This window comes from Panthera tigris, chromosome B3 (assembly GCF_018350195.1).
Source record: "Panthera tigris isolate Pti1 chromosome B3, P.tigris_Pti1_mat1.1, whole genome shotgun sequence".
NCBI lineage: Eukaryota > Metazoa > Chordata > Mammalia > Carnivora > Felidae > Panthera > Panthera tigris.
Window position 1 is genome coordinate 50580213 of NC_056665.1, and position 20757 is coordinate 50600969.

The window sequence follows — 20757 nt, forward strand, 5'->3', positions numbered from 1 at the left end:
TGCAGCCACTTGGAAGCATCAGAGTAACAGAAGCTCCATTGAGGGACACAGGATGTCATCTTATAGTTAGTTCATCATTTAAGTGGATAGCAAATCATTTTTGCAAATTTAGTTAAATGATTTGGATAAAGTCTTTTATTTATCCATTTGGATAAAGACTTTATCCAAATCATTTAACTAAATGATAGATCAGAACTGAGAACATTTAGGGCTTAGGATTCTAGGAAAGTAACTGGAATAAGAAGATTTGACACACACACACACACACACACACACACACACACACACACACACAAAGATTTGACAAAACAATTTACTTTGAAGCCATGATTTGCACTGGAGGTTTAACTTTTTTTTAATCATCACATTTTTCTTACTTCCAGAAGCATCATTTGTAAGTCTAGTTTGAACACCCCATTGTTAATATGTTCCTTATTTTATGGCCATAATTTTTTATTAATTTTGTTGTCTCCATTTCTTACAACTATGACCATTCCCCCAAAATTGGTCTATTAGCAAAGCTATCCATCATCACTGATTTCATAAAGAAGTTGTGTTTTCTTTAAAGCACTTGATTTAAAAGAATCTTTAGCATATCACAATTTAATTTAGATGACAGAGAAAAAACAATCGGTACAACCTGAGGTTTGGAATTAGATGACTTAGCTTACCTGTATAGAAAAAAGGAGAAGTCAAATGCATGATGTGATATCCTATGTTATCGTAAACTGAATATCCTAGCAACTCATCTCAGAGATTATCTGTTTCATTACTTCTGGCCTCCTGGCTACTGATTATTTTCAGTACAGCTTCACATTCTTTTTGCCACAATTTAAAATCTCAAAAGCTCTGAAAAAAGTGTTTTTTATTAGTTGTGGTAAAGCAACAAAACCAAATCTTAACTCACATGAGGTTATTTATTCCACTGAGTGTAAATATTCTTTTTTTTCTGCAGATAAATGACTTGTTTGATTACTGTCTGCTCTACAAGACTCTCCTACAGCTATTTAACAATAAACATATGTGCATTATCTTATCTCTCCAAAATCAAAAAAATCCTGAATTCTAAAACCTTGTGGATCTAAATGTTTTGGATAAGGAATTGTGAGCTTCTATTATCTTTGTCATTCTCCCCAAAGTAAATGATAGTTTCCTACAAATTGCCATCTACACCCTGTGTCTTTGCTTTCTTGTCTCCCCTTTATTGAACGTATTTTAATCTGGCTTTTGTCTAGACTATTCCTCTTCTTGAGGTTCCCTCACTGCCAGGTTCAGTTGTCATCCTCTGGGTGGCAGGTACTTGACTTCTCTGCAGTCACTGTCACCAATGTCCTTCTTGTCTCTTTCTCTCCACCCGCAGCCTTCCATGGCATCCCCTTCCCCTAATAACCAACAGCGCCTGTTTCTCAGATTGTGCTGATTCCTCAAGCCCTCTCTATCATTCCCTCTGTCTCTTCTCAGTGTACTTATCTTTTTGTTTGTATTTTCCTTGAGCTGTCTCATCAACAGAGTTGCTTTTTGTGTGTGTGGTGAAATATATATAATATAAAATTTGCTATTTTAACAGTTTTTCAGTGCACCATTTAGTGGCATTAAGTGCATTCACATTGTTGTGGTGCAACCATCACCACCATTCATGTCTGGAACATTTTCATCTTCCCCAAGTGAAATTCTGTATCCATTAAGAAATAAGTTCCCACTCCTTCCTCCCCTCAGCTCTTGACCATCATCATTCTACTTTCTCTCTATATAAATTTGATTACTCATATAAGTAGAATCATACTTATATGATATAAGATATAAGTAGAATCATACAATATTTGTGGGTTTTTTTTGTGACTGGTTTATTTCACCTAGCATAGTGTCCTTAAGGTTCATCTGTGTTGTAACACGTGTCAGATCACTCTCTATTTTTAAGGCTGAATAATGTTCCATTGTTATCTTCTAATTTAGAATCTAATTCTAATTCACTGAGTAAGATAATGGCTGATGCCAGAAGACCTATCTATATTCTTTAATATATAAATATATATTTATATATAATGGAATATTACACAGCCATAAAAAAGGATGAGATCATGCTATCTGTGACAGCATGGATGGACCTATAGAGTACTATGCTAAGTGAAATGAGTCAGACTGAGAAAGACAAACACTGTATAATTTCACTCATATGTGAATTCTAAAAAAAGAAATTGAATACACAAACAAAAAGCAGAATCAGACCTATAAATATACAGAACAAATTCATTTGCCATAGGAGAGGGAGATAGGGAGATGAGCAAAATGGGTGAAGGGGAGTGGGAGATACAGGCCTCCAGTTATGGAATAAATAAGTCATGGGAATAAAAGCCACAGCATAAAAAATATAATCAGTGATATTTTAATAGTGATGTGTAGTGTTAGATGGTAGCTACACATTCAGTGAGCATAGCATGACTTATAAATTTGTCTAATCACTATGTTGGACACTGTCAACTCTACTCAAATTAAAAAAATAAACATATTCTGGCTAAAGGATAAGGAAATGGTTCTATGTAGTTAGGAATCCACCAAAGGCCCCTGGCTATGTAAGAAACCTAAACAGTTCATTTGATGACAGTCCTGATCAGTAATCTCAGAGGGAATTACTGTTTCCTGGGCCCAATACTATCAACAGTGTCTGGTGATGAACTTTGATCATTGAAAGATAAATTATATGGTGCATTTTGTAAGCCTCCAGTAAAACATGGAATTATACATTTCAGAGGCGCCAAGAACGTTTAAAAATAAAATGGTTTAGAGACATAGATTTAGACATAGATTTAGATTGGGGTTTTTATTATCTTTTGCATAAACTATTGAAAATTTCCTAACTGATTACCTTGTCAGTCAAACTCTTCAATTCTCTTCTCCATATTGCCAGCCAAACATTACCTACTTTATTATTATTATTATTATTATTATTATTATTATTATTTGAGAGAGAGAGAGAGAAAGAGGGCCTGGGATCCCTGGGATCATGACAGGAGCTGAAATCAAGTGTTGGCCACTCAATTGACTGAACCCCCAGGCACCCCAAACATTATCTACTATTTTAGACTCAGCGTTAGGGCACCTGGGTAGCTTGGTTGGTTGATGTCCAACTTCAGCTCAGGTCATGATCTGCTGGTTTGTGAGGCTGAGACTTTCATTGGGCTCTCTGCTGCCAGCACAGAGTCTGCTTTGGATCCTCTGTCCCCCTCTCTCTCTGCCCCTCCTCTGCTCATGCTGTCTCTGTCTCAAAAATAAATAAATAAGTAAATAAAATAAAACATAAAAAAAAAAAAAAACCCTCAATGTTGAACATGCTAGTGCTCATGGTCTGTGGTGGAGCCTGGAGCCTGCTACAGAGTCTGTGTCTCCCTCTCTCTCTGCCCCTCTCCTGCTTACACTCTCTCTCTGAAAAATAAAATAAAAACATAAAAATAAATAAAATTAAATAGAAGTTAAATAAGATGTATATTAAGTGCTAAGCAAAGTGCTTTAGCACTTAAAAAGCCTCAGTGGTAGCTAATAGTAATTATGGTGATAATGATGATAAAGAGGAGGAAAAATATGTATCTTACATATGATTTTTTCCAAAATAATTGAGTGCTTTTTAAAGTTTATTTATTTCTTTTTGAGAGAGAAAGAGCGAGCAGGAGACAGGCAGAGAGAGAATCCCAAGCAGGCTCCAATTGTCTGTGCAGAGCCCAGTGCAGGGCTCAAACTCAGGAACCATGAGATCATGATCTAAGCCAAAATCAAGAGTCAGACATTTAATAGACTGGGTCACCTAAGCACCCCTAAAAGGCATTTTTTTTCATGTGTTATATGATTGTTTATTACCAGCTATTTAACAAATACCTTCATGGCTCCTAATAGAGCATGAGGATGAGAGAAGGGGTTATTTAAAAAGAAGTAAATGTCTAACCAGTCTTCACATTTATTAGTTTTTATGACTTGATGACTCTATGTGACTAGTTTATGAAGCAGGAAATTTCACATGAAATAATTGAAAAAAGAAAAACAAATTTGAGGTCTAAATCTGGTCCAAAGTAAAAGCACTACTGCAAATCCTAATTGTATTAGCTTTCTGTTGCCGTGTAACAAATTTCCACAAATTTACTCACTTAAAGCAACGTCCATTTACAGTCTTGGTTCATACGTAGGAAGCCAAAGTGAGATCAGCTAGGTTCTCTGCTTGGTCACAGGCCAAATTCAAGGTTCAGCCACCTGGGATCTCAGCTGGAAGCCCTGGGGAACAACTCACTCACTTTCAAGCTCATTCAGATCCTTGGCAGATCTTTATGGCTGTAGGTCTGAGGTCCTTGCTGGTTGTTCACCAGCTGTCACTGTCTAGAGGCCACTCTGACCTTTGTATGTGGCCTTCTCCATCTTCAAACCAGTAATGACACTTTGGATCCCTCTAATGCTTTAAATCTCTCTGACTTCCCCCTCGATTCACCAGCTAGAGAAAATTCTCTGCTTTTAAAAGTCTCACCTAAATAGGCCTGACCCACCTGAATAATCTCCCTATTTTAAGGTCAGCTGATTAGAAGCCTTAATTTTATTTGCCGTGTCACGACATAATCATTGTAGTGCTATTCCATCATAGTCACCAGGGAGGGCATCACATGAAGATCTGGTCACTGGGGATTATTCTTAGAATTCTGCCTGTCATATTGGTGTTCAGGTAGGATTCTTTCTGGAGGTTCCCATGGCCGAGTGAGTCCATGGGATAGAAGATTGAAGAGATGGGAAAAGATTATTGGGTAAAGGAATAGGGAATGAAATTTTACAGATGGCCTGGGGAGCCAGGACTATAGTGAGGGTACACAGAGCATTGGTGTTTTCGAACTAAACCCTGACACGCCTGCTGGAGCTCTGATCACCCATTATTTGCCTCAGGGAAAGACTGCCATGTCCCAAAGGGAAAATTGATTGCAATTAAATGCTTTTGCCTCCCAGCTCCACTGTACCCACCCCCCTAAAAAAGGAGACTTTTCATATGCCCTCACCCATTATCCAGCACCTTTTTCAGGAGACTGTAACCCATTTTTTTCTTTCCCAATATAATTCCTCTATCCAGGGAAAATTCCAGATCAACTCAGCAAGATATTTACCTAAGTGAAGAAATGATAGAATCAAATCTCATCAAGGATATTGTATCCTCTAATTAACTTAACCTTCCACCAAGAGCATGAGAGGGGAAAAAAAAAACTATTCTTGAAATATTTTAAAATTAAAAAATACACATACCAGCTTTAAAAAAAATCAAAACAGAGTGAATGACATTTTGCAAAACTCAGAAGCAGTACAATTTTAATGTTTTGTATATGATGGGTAATTATAAACTTAAATACATTCTTCACATCATAATACACAAACACTTTTCTGTGACTATCACCTCTTAAATTGTAAATTGTATTAAGTTTAGAGTGAGGTTAAAAATTCAGTTAGTCATAGGAGATTCTATGGTGTTAGCACATGTTTAAGTAAATACCTTGTAAAGAGAATGTTAGTTTAAAATTTATTTAAAATGAATTCATTATTTGTATTCTGTATACATCTCAGCAACCATACACCCTTGTGTGTGTCAAGCCTTTTTTTTCTTTCAGCCCACCCCCACCCCTTTATTCTGTTTTTCTGGAGGTCAGCGGTCAGGATTCAATGTGAGAGTTGAGTGTGGCCCAGCTGATAAGTCCCAGTATTGCTCTGAATATGCTGGAGGCAGTGACAGAGCTGGGGTTAAGGTCGTGGTGGTCAGGGACTTTGTAAAAATGTATATAGCCTTCAGGTGTAGAAGTTTGACTCCAAGCCAATTGTAAGTCTGTTATCATATTAGGACCTCTATATGGAACAAAATGAGCCACATCCTTGACAACCTATTTTACAGCTGAATATATTTTATTCAAGTATATTGAGGAGTGACCGTGTGTACCTTTATGCCTAATTTAATGTTTTCAGGTCCTTTCCTTTTCCCCACCCTTCCTTTACTTTCTAGTTAGCTACGTTTGATACCTTCAGGATTCTCCATCTCTGGTCAGAATCTCCATCAGTTATACATTTTCTGGAGTAAGATGCAATAATTGTGAAATGGTTTTGTTAGTAAGGGGACACCCAGTCCATCTCCATACTCTTCTGTGAAAAAAGGCAATGAACTTCGTGTGTAACAAGATAAATGATAAATCTTACAACAGACCCAGTGGTCAAATTCCTTGATAAGTGGATTTTGATGACAGCTGTCAGTTAGCTGTTTTGCTGAAACCTGATTTCATGAATTTGACTGCTAAATTTGATAATGAGGCCTTTTTTTTTTTTTTTTTACTATATTCTGTTTTAGAGATAGGTACTCTGAAATATTTCTGTCCTGTCTCTCACAGCCCAATATCGTGGTGGAATCAGTTATAAAATGCTGGCCTGAAAAGAGACTTAATTCTATAATGTATCCACGTACATATTTTTTGTTTTTGTTGTAAGCGTTCTTCATATAAGTACAATTTATATTCACTGCTAATTCCATAATAGGAATTATTTACCAAATTTTGATTTTTCACAATCCCACAGTAACTGAATATTTAATTGAAAATGTTTTTAGGAGTACCTGGGTGTCTCAGTGAGTTAAGCATCTGACTCTTGATCTTGGCTCAGGTTTTGATCTTGGGGTCATGAGTTCAAGCCTCATGCTGGGTTCTGTGCTACAAGTGGAGACTATTTAACCAAAAAGAAAAAAAAGTTTTTATTTTTTGGTGAAACAAATTGTTTAAGATTTGTAGGTTTAACTGATGGTTACCGATGGTGGAGGTACTTAGATGAAGGGGATTATGAGTACAGTTATTCTGATGAACACTGACTAATCCACACAATTGTTAAATCACTATATTGCACACCTAATATGAACTAATTTAACGACATATGTTAATTATACTGGAATTAAAATAAAAAACACAATAAAATTTGTAGGTTTACAATATATATGGTTTTAGTGGCCTGGGAGGATTTTATGTTCCTGTAGTAATTTTATTCTGAGGAAAATGTTCTCCTGCATTGTTCTGAGGAAAAGCACCATGGATTATAGTAAGTTAGTCACTGTGTCACATTTATTTACGTGTAACTTTAAGTAAATAAAATGTTTCTGTACATTGTGATACAATGTTACTCTATCTGGGTATTATTTTTGAATCAATTTATTTCTGATCATTTGCAGATAGATTCATCAAGTGACTATGATTTCTTTTTTAATGATTTCTGTTCCTTTTGGGATAGTAGCTATTCCTTTTCCCACTGATTTAGTGGGTCTAATTATTAAGTATTAGGATAGAATTTGGCTGGTTGGAGACTTAAAATAAGTAATTGAAAACTACCCATTAATTGGTAATAGGCACGATAATTTTGTTGATCTTGGAAAGTAACTATTAGTGAAAGCTGAAATAGCTGTTTAGATAGAAGATACCAAATATTAAAAATATGGGCCAATTACAAGAGACATAAAATCAAAGGAGCAAGTTTTGGCTATTTGGAAAGGAATTAACGGTTGGAATATTACTATTCCTTCTTCCCTTTCTTTACGTAGACATTCAAGTCTGTTACATCTTTAAGCCATATTTTATCATCTGAAAGTATTCTCTTTACTCTGCCTTGCTCTTCTCCCACAACTGAGAGCAGCATCCTTCATGGTAACACATCTTGCTTTAAGATAGCTTGGTACTTCAAAATCAAATTTCATAACAGGCACATCACAAAGTGATTATTTGCCATATATTAAAACTCATATATCAAAACAGGCAAAAAAAGAAACCCTATAGGTATCCTATATGCATCGAGAATCCTAATGCATTTATTTATTTTTTTAAGTTTATTTATTTATTTTGAGAGAGAGAGAGAGAGCAGGGGAGGGGCAGAGAGAGAATCCCAAGCAGGCTCCGCATTGTCAGTGTAGAGCCCGATGTGGGGCTCAGGCTTCTGAACCATGAGATCATGACCTGAGCGGAAATCAAGAGTCAGACACTTAACCAACTGAGCCAGCCAGGTGCCCCTGCAATGCTAATGCATTTAAAATATGGCTGTCCCGGGGCGCCTGGGTGGCGCAGTCTGTTAAGCATCCGACTTCAGCCAGGTCACGATCTCGCGGTCCGTGAGTTCGAGCCCCGCGTCAGGCTCTGGGCTGATGGCTCGGAGCCTGGAGCCTGTTTCCGATTCTGTGTCTCCCTCTCTCTCTGCCCCTCCCCTGTTCATGCTCTGTCTCTCTCTGTCCCAAAAATAAATAAAAAACGTTGAAAAAAAAAATTAAAAAAAAAATATGGCTGTCCTTTAGAAACATACTGATTTACAACGGTTTCTGAGTCTTCCTCTTTTCCTCTTCTTTCCTCTTTGTGTACAGAAATTTCTAAAGGTTTTATGCTGGTGTCTTGATACATCTCACTGCAAACTCTCCTGGAGATGATACTCTTTCGTTGAGATTTAGTCCGCACCCAGTTGCTGCTCATGCCTCAGCCTTTGTCTCTGTGCTTCTACCACTACCTGGAACTCTACACTGTTAACTTTACATATCTGTTTGGATGTTCTTCAACTCGGCCTTTTCAACAATAGAAGAAACATCTCTGTTCCCTCTTTATTAGGTCCTTCAGGTAGCTAGGAAGCAGTTTGAAGCCGAATTAAGTTGGTTTTATCAGAAAGAATTACTTATTGTAAGGACTCAGGGGTGTGCTGCAGAGACTTCAGAGGGGCAATAGTCCTTAGAAAGGACTAAACACAGAACTAGAAAGTTGAGGGTCTGTCTCTCTCTCCCTCTCTCTGCCTCCCTTTTCTTCCCTCTCTGTGCATTTTCTGTCTCTTCCTGTGCATTTTCTTAGTCTTTTCTCTCTGTATTCTAGCATATTCTGCTCCTTAGTCCATGGAGCATGAAATGACCACTCCATAAATCAACATGTTGCATTTGGAGACTGATTCGCTGTTTCCAGTTCCAAATTCTCGAGGCATCAGGAAGGACCTGGCAACATAGTGGAGAGGTAGGGCAGGTACCAGGCATGTGAATGACACACTGTTCCCAGGGCTGACAATCTCTTGGTGCTGGGGTCAGCGTTTATAATGAGTATAGTTTGGCATTAACTCCTGTCACACTGGACCCTGTTATGGTCTGATGCCTTCATAGCCTTCTCCTTCCACTGCTATAGGGAAAGGGTAACATTTAACTTATTCATTCGGTGAACAGGTATTGAGCCCTGCTTTGTTGCAAGCTCTCATAGAATATATACTTGCCAAAATGTGTATCTATGTATCTATCTATATTGATATATAGATATATATAGATATCTAGATATAAATATCTAGATATCTAGATATAGATAGAGATTGATATTGATATAGATAGATAGACATATCTATCTATCTATATCAATATCTATCTCTATCTATCTATCTATTATCTGGTAAGGAGGCAGCCCTGAATTTAAGTAAGCAAATAAAATACACCAATGACAAATGTGTTAAGTTCTGTAAAATAAAGGGAAGAAGCTGACATAGAAAACAATGCAAGAGAGGATAAGGATTTTCTTTAGAAGGCATCTCTGAGGAGGTGAGATATTCAGCTAATACTTAAAGAATGGCTAGACCTAGCAGGCAAGGATTTGTTTATTCCAAGGATGTTTTTAAAAAGATCTGATTTGTGAGCAAGGGGAGGATGACATGGGAGGAATCAGAGGCAAGAATATGACTTATAGGTCAAGGAGTTTGGATTTAATCCCAAGTGTAGCCACAGTAAAAAATCATTAGCCAGGTTGCTGATGTCATATAATCCATTAAGAAGTATTTATCTATCCTTTAATTTAGGCCAGACTTCAGCCTGGTTTACTAAAGAGGATTAAAAAATAAGTCAAATATATAATCCTACTGATTGTGATTATAACCTAGCCTGAGAAACAAGGCTGATTGAAGAGAGATTTGAGTCGCAGGTAGGAGACAGTGGGGGCCCACTGTGGTCGTATGCCCAGTGACCTCAGGCCTGGGTGTCAGGCAGATCCCAGAGCCACAGAGCCAAGAAAGTTTGTTAAACTGCTCACAAAGGTCTGAATTAGAACTTGTCATGTGTCATAGGGGGGCTATCATGTAGCACAGCATACACTGTGTGCCAGAACCTTCTAAGCCTTTTAAAATATCTACTCAATGGGCACCTGAGTCGCTCAGTCAAGCCTCTGACTTCAGCTCGGGTCGTGATCTCACAGTTTGTGTCACAGTTTGAGTCTCACACTGGGTGAGCTGGAGCCCTGCTTTGGGTGAACACGAGCCCCTCTTTGGGTAAAACACACGCCCTGGTGAGCCTTGCTTCTCTCTCTCTCTCTCTCTCTCTGTCTCATTGCCCCTCGCTCATGTGCACCATCTCTCTGTCTCAAAAAATTAATAATAAAATAAAATAAAATAAAATAAAATAAAATAAAATATCTGTTCAATATAATCCTCATAGTAACCCTGTGAGGTGAGAATTATTATTTAAGCCCATTGCACAGGTGAGGAAACAGAGGCGCAGAAATGTAAAATGACTTGCCCAGAACCACACAACTGATAAAGGAAAACCAGGATTCACGTGCAGGGCAATCTGGTGCTGAGTCTTCTCGTAGCCACCGTGCAGTGATGTCTCCATGCTGTCATCCTTGACAAGTAGAGAGGACAATGGCTGGACAGGGTTGAAAAGGGGCGGGGGGTCACAGGGAAAGTTTTGGTTAGGAAAAAAAAGTGATTAGGTATGCCCTGTTGGATTGGTGGTAATAGCAGGATATACAAGTGGAAATATTGTCAGTATGGGCCTAGGGCTCTGCCGGGAGGATCTTGCTACTCCTTGTAATTCTGTGCACTTGCTTTTCAAAGGAATAAGCAGTTTGGGGTCAGTAAAAGTGTTTCTAATGCTTACTGGTGTCATCTTTCCTTTACTTTGTTAGGACGCTAATTGTTGTAAGCTGTCTTAGGATTGATTCCATCCTCAAGGGTACTATTATTAGTTTAGGATTAGAATAAGTTGTATTAAAACTCATATATTAATGACAAAATAATAGAAAAAATGCAAGATACGTAATTGCCTAGAAAGCATTTTAATACAGTGCAATTTTACCTGTAATAGATTTTATGGTATTTTTCACATAATATCTACCCTGAAAGAGGAAATGATCTTATCATGCAAGTTAATATGTAACTCATACATGTCTGTCCTTATCATGTTCAGATTGATTCAGATGCAGAGTTAAGTGTGAGTTAGCTTGTATTCTCGATGTAGCACAGTGCAAAGAAAAAAGAAAGTTATAGTAATCATTGAGTTCACTTTGGAAAGCAAAAGTTCTCTTGAAATTGCATGTTGAATTAAGCAATTTTGTAAACCTTCACTTTCTGATATTTCCTTAATATCAAGAAGCAGTGACTATTCTGTCTGTTGCCAGAGACAGCTTATCAGAGTTACAAAGGCATGCTCTGTTGGACCTTCTCAGGGTCATGCCATCCCTCCTAGGTTACTCGTTTTGCTATAGACTCTTCTAACAATTTAAATATGTCCCTGGAGTTATGTGAATTCCTTAATTTCAGGATGTATTAAAAAGAACATTCTGTATCAAGAATGTTTTATCGTGGTATATTAATCTGTCTAATCAAGAGGGAGAAATGACCCAGTAATTTGAACAGAGAACGTTTAATATGAAGAATTATTAACTATCACAAAGAATTTGATGAGGAATTGGTTGATAACAGCTAAAGAAAACTCTAAAGAATACAGGAATAGAAGATTTAAGAGGCAACCACTACTCCTAGAACTGAGATAAGCTGCCCATGGAAGAGATTCCTTAGGGTGAAGATCTTAATTTTACTGGAGAGGTCATAGCTATGGTCACTGGAAGGTAGAGAAGCTGGTGTGGTGTGGTGGGGTGTGGTGTGGAGGAGAGGAGTGTGGTATAGAATAGTACAGTGTGGTGTGGTGGAACTTGCAAGAAATATGCTCCCTAGGGTGCTAGGGCAAGCTGTTCACAGGGAGATGTCTCACTGGGAGTACTGTGTCATACAACCACACAAAGGGTGTGCCAAAGGGGGCTGCTGCCTGCTGGGTGCTGCTGGCTGCCAAGTACTACAGGCCTAGTGCTGGGGAAGCCGCTCACGCTGGGGAGAACCTTTTCTTCTACTAGGATTTTCCATGATGTTTTATCCTCAAAGGTTGACATTGTACCAGCTGTTGAAGGAGAAATGTTTAATTTTTTCTAATGTTTATTCATTTTTGAGAGAGAGAAACATACAAAGCATGAGCGGGGGAGGGGCAGAGAGCAAGGAAGACCTAGAATCCGAAGCATGCTCCAGGCTCTGTGCTGTCAGGATTGAGCCTGATGTGGAGCTCGAACCCACAAACCATGAGATCATGACCTGAACCCAACCAACTGAGCCACCCAGGCGCCCCAGGAAAAACATTTAAAAGAACATATATCCATTTTCACAGAACAGGCAATGAAGGACGAACCTGGGACTAAGCAGCAATGCATTGATATCTGGCATACCTGGGAATCCCTATGTATCCATTCTCAGGGTTTTGACCAAGGGCTTTTAAAAGCTGTTGTCCTTCCTTATGTCTTATTTGTGCCTCACATAATTATCTTCACATATTTTACAGTTAATCATGATGGAAACTATTGTTCACAAAACCAAGTGTCCACCATTTTGTTAGAATGCGAGATTTTTTGTTTGCAGTGAAAATAGCTTTGTGTTATTTTAAATATTATAGCAGATTAGTTTTCAGATATTTCTTGCCTCTACACAACCGTTAGATGTTAAGTAAGCTAGAGAGGGGCCAGGACTAAGCCATTCTTGTTTAGTATAAATTGCCAGCATCTGGCACAGTGAATGACCCATAGTAGATGCTAAGTTGATTATTTATCTATCCATGAATGAAAATAGATTACAACTGCCCAAGTTCATGGGTAAACTGTTTTCATCACTGAGAAATACAAGAGATAGTTATGTTTGTGTAAGACATTAGGTATAGAGTAATAAATGTGTGTATCTAAAATGTATAGTATAGGCACATATCATATGTATCAAAGTACAGTAAATTCTTTCCCAAGAATTCTCAAAATCATTTTTAAAAAATCATAGTTTGAGAAGCCACAGAAAACCAATGAGGAGAAAATATCCATGGTGATACCATATGCAAAGAGAGATATCTCAGAAAGTCAGTGAATTTTGTTAGGTGTCACAGTTACAAGTTCTGGAACATAGTCCTTTTCATAAAGGAGTAAGAAGTATTATCTTTGGTTTGAGAAACTTTTGTTATTATCATCCTTGGGAGAAGGGGTTTTCTTGTTCCCGCCTGCTTTATTTGTTCAAGATATACCAATCTTGACTGGACCAAAAAGCCTAGAGAAATAACATGCTTGTGAGTTTGTATGCTAAATGTGTCAGTTAATGAATGCAAAAATGTTATAATGAAAAAAAAAATCATTGTTAAGAGACTAGAGATGAAACTTCAACCCAGTATTTTAGCATTGTAGCTGTTGTGATTTAGAATCCAAAGTACCAAATGATACAGAAGAGAGAAGGAACAATGAGAAAAGACTGGGTAGTTGTAATCTTCTACTTATCTAAAGACACAGTGGTATGGAATTCTTTCTATTTTCTTATTGTAATTCCCTTAAATTTATATTTTCTGAATACTATTAGTAAGAATTACCTTTTTCTTTCTTAACAATTAGTACAGCTACTTTCTTACTGATAGGGAAGGAGTAATATGAGACAAAATCTGTATTAAGATTGTATGTCAAGTTAATTTTCTTTACCATCTTTACTTAGTAGGATATAGGTTATGTATTTAACATAGAATGAATAATTCAAAGGAAGAGACAGTGGTCATGATTAATTCATATTTATTTCAGTGAGAGTTTGGCATCATATTTTATAAAAGCACTAACTCCTTGTGAATTGTGTTCTGATACTTTTGCTCTGTTTTGTACTTGTTCCTTTTAACTTTAGATTGAAGTTACAGAACCTTGAAATTCTGGAACTGGAGGAATGGCAGAGAAGAGGGCAAAGAATTGTTGTTGTTGTTGTTTTTCTAATAACATAAATAAACGTCAAAGGACGTAATAGCAACAATAACAACAACAATAACGAATTTCTAGAGTGGCCTGCATTCCTGAAGTTGTGAGGGCCCCTGAGTGAAGGAGGTAGTAATACAAAGTATCTGTGTTCTTATGTGTTCCATCCACTTAAATATGTATATATATATTACCAACAGAAGCTCTTTTTTTAAGCAAAAACCACTGTGGTTCTCTGTTGTTTGTGAGTTGAAACACTAGGGGACAGCACTAAAATATTCCATAGTTGGTTGTTATTGATCACTTGCATACTGTATAATAAGTAAGAGATTTTACTGTTAAAGACATTGAATGCCCTGTTGATTTCAGTGGGTAAAAACGCACAAAGGGGAAGATAAGCTTTCAAGTCCATAATTTCAGCCTTTGTAAGATGATGATTTGAATAATTTAAAGAAAGCTCCTAGGCTGCTTTTTCAGTTGTTAAGAAGGCATGATAACTTAAAGAATTGTGATTTTTCTGATAAAAGTGTTTTGTTCTTTTCATCCTTTTGGGATAAATATTTTGCATATTTTTTAAGATATGCATATTTTTTTAAAAATTTCTAATCTTGTTTTTCCAGGCACTTTGGAAAGACATGAAACGGGAGAAAGAGCAAGAATAATTCTCAATTGTTGTGATGATTCACAGCCTCTAAAGCCTGAATTTGCACTTCCAGTTACCTCAGAGACACATAAGCACAAAAGTGTAGAACAGAGACCCTCCAGCTCCTGTCAATTTGGGCCAATACCTTGCCCTGGTCTGCAGGTGGAGTCTTCATGGAAGGTAAGTTCAAACCAAATTGCTGCTCACAGAAAACATGATCAACTTCAAGTAAGAAATCATATGCCTTCATGAATATGAGGCAATTAAATATCAGCACAAAAACAAGAACTTAAGAGATGACTGTACCAGACAGACATATCTACCAAATGATCTTGGGTGAATCAGGATAATTTTTAAGTGATTATTATGCTTGGTATAGCATTCTTTTTGACAAGATAGGTTCTAGCTATCATAATTCAGTCAATCTTATATTAACTCTTGACTTCCACATGGTTTTCAGTTGGGGGAGGGGCTGTATTCTGGGCTCTGCATCCATTTTTTCAGTCGAGTATAGATGACCTCTTCTTTAAAATGGTTATTACAGATAAACCAAAACAGTATTACAAAAACTGGATCATTGTATGGACAAGTTTTTTGATATACTCAGCACCTGTAGGATCACCAGCTCTTTAGAATTCCAAGCCTCAATTAATACACAGTGATGGAGTTGCATTTAGTTTCATAAACCAAGTCTTCACTGAAATTTGGATCAGCTTTCTTCTTTTCAGTTTTAAAATGATATGGTATTTTATCTGATTTCTTTAAGGAACTTTTCCATCTTTTTTGTCATCTATATTTCTAAGTTATCTCTTCATCATGTTGTTGTAATTATGTCATTTATATGTATATATCTAATGGAGTATTTTCCATGTAAACATATTTTCCTAATATTATCTATGTCTTTTTAATGACTACATCGTGCTCTATACTTTGGGAATACTATTACTGATTAGATTATTTTCCTATGGATTAATATATGGGTTGTTTTTTTATGTTTCACTTTCATGAATAACATATCTATGAACCTTAAAGCTTTTTTTCATATTCAGTATTAATGGGATATATTTTTAAAAATGGGATCTCTAAATCAAAGTTTAGCTGATATTATTAACATTTTTGATTATTTTAGTAGTGTTATGAAGACTGCTAAAATATTATTAATAAAGACTTTAAATAAGGTTTTGTTTATCTCACATCCATGTGTATGGTTAGAGGCAAAAGGATGTGTCATCTTCAAGAAAGATCCATGGGCTGCTCAAGCTATGCTTCAGAGTACAGGGGGGAGAGGCAGGGGTCCAGTGTGCTTTTTGGGTTCAGAGCTTTGATTTAGGTTTTTCAGTCTTTTGAGAACTGAACCACACTAACCAAACACCCAAGCAATACATATATAAAGTAGAATGACAATTGTCCAATCTACAATGATAAATATAATTGACATTTTGTTCACCCCTCAGCATATTCTCACTGTAGCAAAGCTACAGGTAGTCGGCGAGAAGAGGGAGATGAAGTTTTCACACAGGGCTCCTTGACGAGCATGGAGTCAGAGGCAGGAGGTGCTCATTCACTGAGCTCTGAGAGTCTGATATACGTGGAAATATACAGTTGATATACATTGATATAATCTGATATACAATGATATATCAAGGCTGATAAACATTGAAAAATTCCTAAATTTTGGATTTTTAAAGTCTCCATTTAGGCCACCCACTTTTGTTTATATTTTCCTCCTTCAGATGTTAAAACTAGCCATCAGGCTTTACAGCTCCTCGTTGTTTGTTTTCTCATTTAGGCAAATTGGCTATAGATTGCCAAATGTGCTTTTCATGTTTTTGAAAGGGGTCATATTTTATGAGGAAAGCTATGTCAATATGATGAAACTTTAACATTCACAAATGAAAATTACAGTCATAAGGCCTTAGTCTCCAAAGGTGGGAAACTGAATCATATGTGTTGTAAGATTGAGGTCAAAAAAGCCCAGTGAGTGAGCCCAGATGGCCACCAAGCATTCCCATCTTAATGTGGCTCTGTTGCTTTCTATGCATACTAGACTGTGCATCTTATAGTGGGAATTATAGGCTAGAATAGTAGATGAGAACTTGGGGATGTCTCTGGACTCGTGCATGTCAGATGCCTAGGGTCTGCAGGAGCAAATCTCATTCATCAAGTGCCTATTTTACTAGTTTAATTCCCACAAGGTAAACTGATTACTATTTCTTTCAGTTTCTTGGAGGACCTCAGAGTTACCGTTTAGGTAGTGGTAATAGTATATATAGATTTCATTTTCTTTATGTAATTTTGTTTCTTTCTTGACTCCAGGAAGCAATAAAATGCCAGGGTCTTGTTTTCCTACTCTTAGGCTTGTTCTGGCTTTATTTCCTTGCTACTGCCCTTTGCCTTTGATGACTGTGATTTCCAACCTTCGTTTTCTTCAGAGCTTAATCAGACAGGCCTATCTCCTCCTTTGTTCTATACACCATGCTTCTATTATTATTGAGCTTACTGCTAATTAGAGCTTTTTTTTAATTTGTGCTTTCCCTAAGTTATATCTTTGTCAATTAAGTGCTGCGTATCTTCCTTTCAGCCTTTTTGACTTGAGCTGTTGAGATTATTGTGTCTTAGTCTTATTTACAAATTGAATATGCACGAAATTTCAGGAGTGCTTATAAATTCCCCATTCTCCTTATTGTTGCTATAATAAAATGCTTCGTGTATTTTCATAAGAAAATGAGTTAGTTTTAAAGAAGAGGATTTGAATCACACTTGTTTTATAGGTGGGAAAATGAGGGAGAGTAACCCTGTGAAATGCACAAATGTCTAAAAGTTAGTTTGTGTTTCAGAACTTTTTTTATGTGGATTTTTGTGACATGCAGTGAAGTTTTTTCAAAGGGTACAGTGGACTGTTTAAACAGAAAAATACCATGTTAGATCTGTGTGGTGAGCTACTTGTGTTTTGAAATATTTGGGATTTATTTGAATTCTGTATTCAAGTTTTCTTCTTGCGTTTGAAGAGTGCATATAGATTTGGAAACAGATTTTACAGAGAACAACAAATACAATACGACGCTTTGAAAATGGGTCCAATGAAATGCTAGAGGAGTTGAATCTGTGCAGCTAGACAAAGAAAAATCTTTGGGGTAGGAGAGGACCAGAGTCTTAAAGGATTTAAAGGAATACAATATCATATTAGTGATGGGGAACTGCTTTTCTCTGAGTCTGCTGAGGATAAAACAAGATAGAAACTGTTTAAATTGCAGTGGGAGGAATTTAGCTTCAAAGTAGGATATAAACAACCTTACTAAAATCATCTCTACATGGCAGAAAGCTTTGTAGCTTCATCATATTTTAAGGAGAGAGAAGGTCTGTTTTGTCTGTCGGTTGGTTTTAAACTCCTTTGTTTTCTGTTTGGTTGTTGTTGTTGTTTTTCATTTCTTGTCTATAAATGAGTAATAAACAGGATTATTTTAACTGTCACAATTTAGACCCATTGTAGTGTCCAGGAAATTTCTTAAAAAAAAAAAAAAAAAAGGGGCGCCTAGGTGGCTCAGTCGGTTAAGCGGCCGACTTCGGCTCAGGTCATGATCTCGCGGTCCATGAGTTCGAGCCCCGCATCGGGCTCTGTGCTGACAGCTCAGAGCCTGGAGCCTGTTTCGGATTCTGTGTCTCCCTCTCTCTGACCCTCCCCTGTTCATGCTCTGACTCTCTCTGTCTCAAAAATAAATAAACGTTAAAAAAAAAAATTAAAAAAAAAAAAAAAGATTTTCTATAGAATGGGGCCCCAAGAGCTCCCCCTAGTTGATTGTTTAGTGCTGCACTCTTTAATATGGTAGCCATTGATCACATGTGGCTATTGAACACTTGAAATCTGGCTAACACACATGTTAAAAATGACCTTTGTATATATAGGGTTAAATAAAATATAGTAGTGAAATCAATTTCACCTGTTTCTGAGTGTGTGGGGGTGGGTGGGTGGGTAATATGGCTACTGGGCAGTTTACAGTTATATATGTGGTTTGCATTTTATTTGGATTGGACAATGTTGAACTCCACTAGGAATAAGCAAACTTTTTTGTAAAGAATCAGGTGGTAAACATTTTAGGCTTTGTGGTCCAGATTTTCACTGTTGTAATTACTCAACTGTGCTGTTGAAGCACAGAAGCTAAACAATTCTTAAGCAAATGAGTGTGGTTGTGTTCCAATAAAACTTTATTTACAAACACAGGCAGCAGGCCAGATTTGATGCTCACTGCTTATAGTTGGCCAATTTATGATCTAGATAGTCTTCTCTAGAGTTAGAGGTCATGAGACACTAGGAGGAACTGACAAAACAGCCAACACTTCTCCTCTCCCTAGATATCTGGATTTTTAATAAAACAACTTATTCCAACTTACGCACTATGTGGAATGCAATCCAAAAGACTTTGCATCGAGTCTGTTTCCTGACAGAAACCATGACATGCATATGTTTTGGAAATCTGCCTTTTTAGGAAAACAAATGTGCACATTATAGCTCCCAATCCAAAGAAGATTTTGTTTTTAATTTTTTTTATGTTTATTTATTTCTGAGACAGACAGAGAGCATGAGTGGGGGAGGGGCAGAGAGAGAGGGAGAGACAGAGTCAGAAGCAGGCTCCAGGCTCTGAAATCTCAGCACAGAGCCCAATACGGGGCTCGAATTCACAAACTGTGAGATCATGACCTGAGCCGAAGCCCATCGCTCAACTGACTGAGCCACCCAGGCGCCCCCAAAGAAGATTTTTTAATGGCATTTCCTTTAAATGATGTACTTATACATACATCTTTATCCAAACATAGAAAATTGATTGTAAAGAATGCATTTACATTTGTTTATATTCCAGTGAGCTTTCTAGAAATATGTTTGTATTTTTTTTAACCTTTACTTGACCTTAAGTGATGTCTGTTTTGTTCCATTTGGTGAAAAATCTTATTAGAACTTTATCCTGCTACGACTCGTAAAACAGGGATGCTGCACTGGTAGGCCACCAATAAAAAACTGGACCCCACTACTAATCACTTTATCAAAATGAATTGTTAGTTCTTTCATATTTTATGACACAAAAATGTAACCAAAATAGATTTAGAGGGGTTTTTAAATAATGCCTTAAAACATCGCCTGCAAATTTACATTTATAAATATGAAATAATAATTCATGTGACATTACATGTTGTACATTAGCTCAGTTTTATTGAATTATTTATATTTTACTGCCAATATTTAAATCACTACAGAAAAGAACAAATAGTATGTATTTGAAAACAATTCATTGCATTGCAATGGGATAAACCCTTAATAAAGAATGATAATTTTTACTTTTTTGAAGAGTAATTTTTGGTATATTTTTTAAATGTAACAAACAGTGTATAGCTATTTGTTTTCTAATGTAAAAAATACTGTGATTCAGTTTGTATAATTTTAAAAGAAAATAAATTTTTATTATTAGATATGCTGGCACTTCACTAAAATATAGGAATTTCTCTCTGGACGAAGATTTTTGTTCTGAGTATTTTCATCTAGTGAATCTCAGCATAAAATTTGAGCTCCTAAGTGACAACACACTTCCTAGTAAGATAGGGAAATAGTAGCAGAGAAATATACCAAACTGATTCGCTCTTTGAATACATGAAGAGATGCACATTTTTGACAGTGTAACCATTTCTATAACATGTAATAGTTAAATAATAATTTCTGTAATACTGAATAGCTTTTTTAATGGCTCCTTTATGAAGACTGTCACTTTCTCACTTTGTGGCATCAGTTGAAACTTTTCGATGCAAAGTTACCTCAATGGTGAGGGAAAGTATGAAAAGCATAGCACAGCTTTCTTTCAAAACTAATTTAGGAGGTCTCTGAGTCACTGTGAAAAGTAGGAAACACGCCATTAAATGACTCCAGCTGTCTCTCTTCACCCAGAAGCAACCATGGATTTCCTCACAGGACTTCAAAGCCTTGCTTGTATCTAAACATTCGTTGGCCATGTAAATTAGAGGCACAAAAGGAGAATGCTCGTATTTCATGGTGCGTGGCTGGTTTAAGTCCCGCAT

The 20757-nt window shown here is 36.8% G+C and overlaps 1 protein-coding gene across 1 annotated transcript in view; it reads left to right on the plus strand.

Moving 5' to 3' along the window:
* Positions 1-20757, plus strand: part of WDR72 (WD repeat domain 72) — a 202648-nt gene that overhangs the window by 49868 nt on the left and 132023 nt on the right. Inside the window, exon 13 of the mRNA XM_007081860.3 lies at positions 14675-14877. Coding sequence (XP_007081922.1) covers positions 14675-14877 — 203 coding nt within the window. The remainder of the gene's footprint in view (positions 1-14674; positions 14878-20757) is intronic.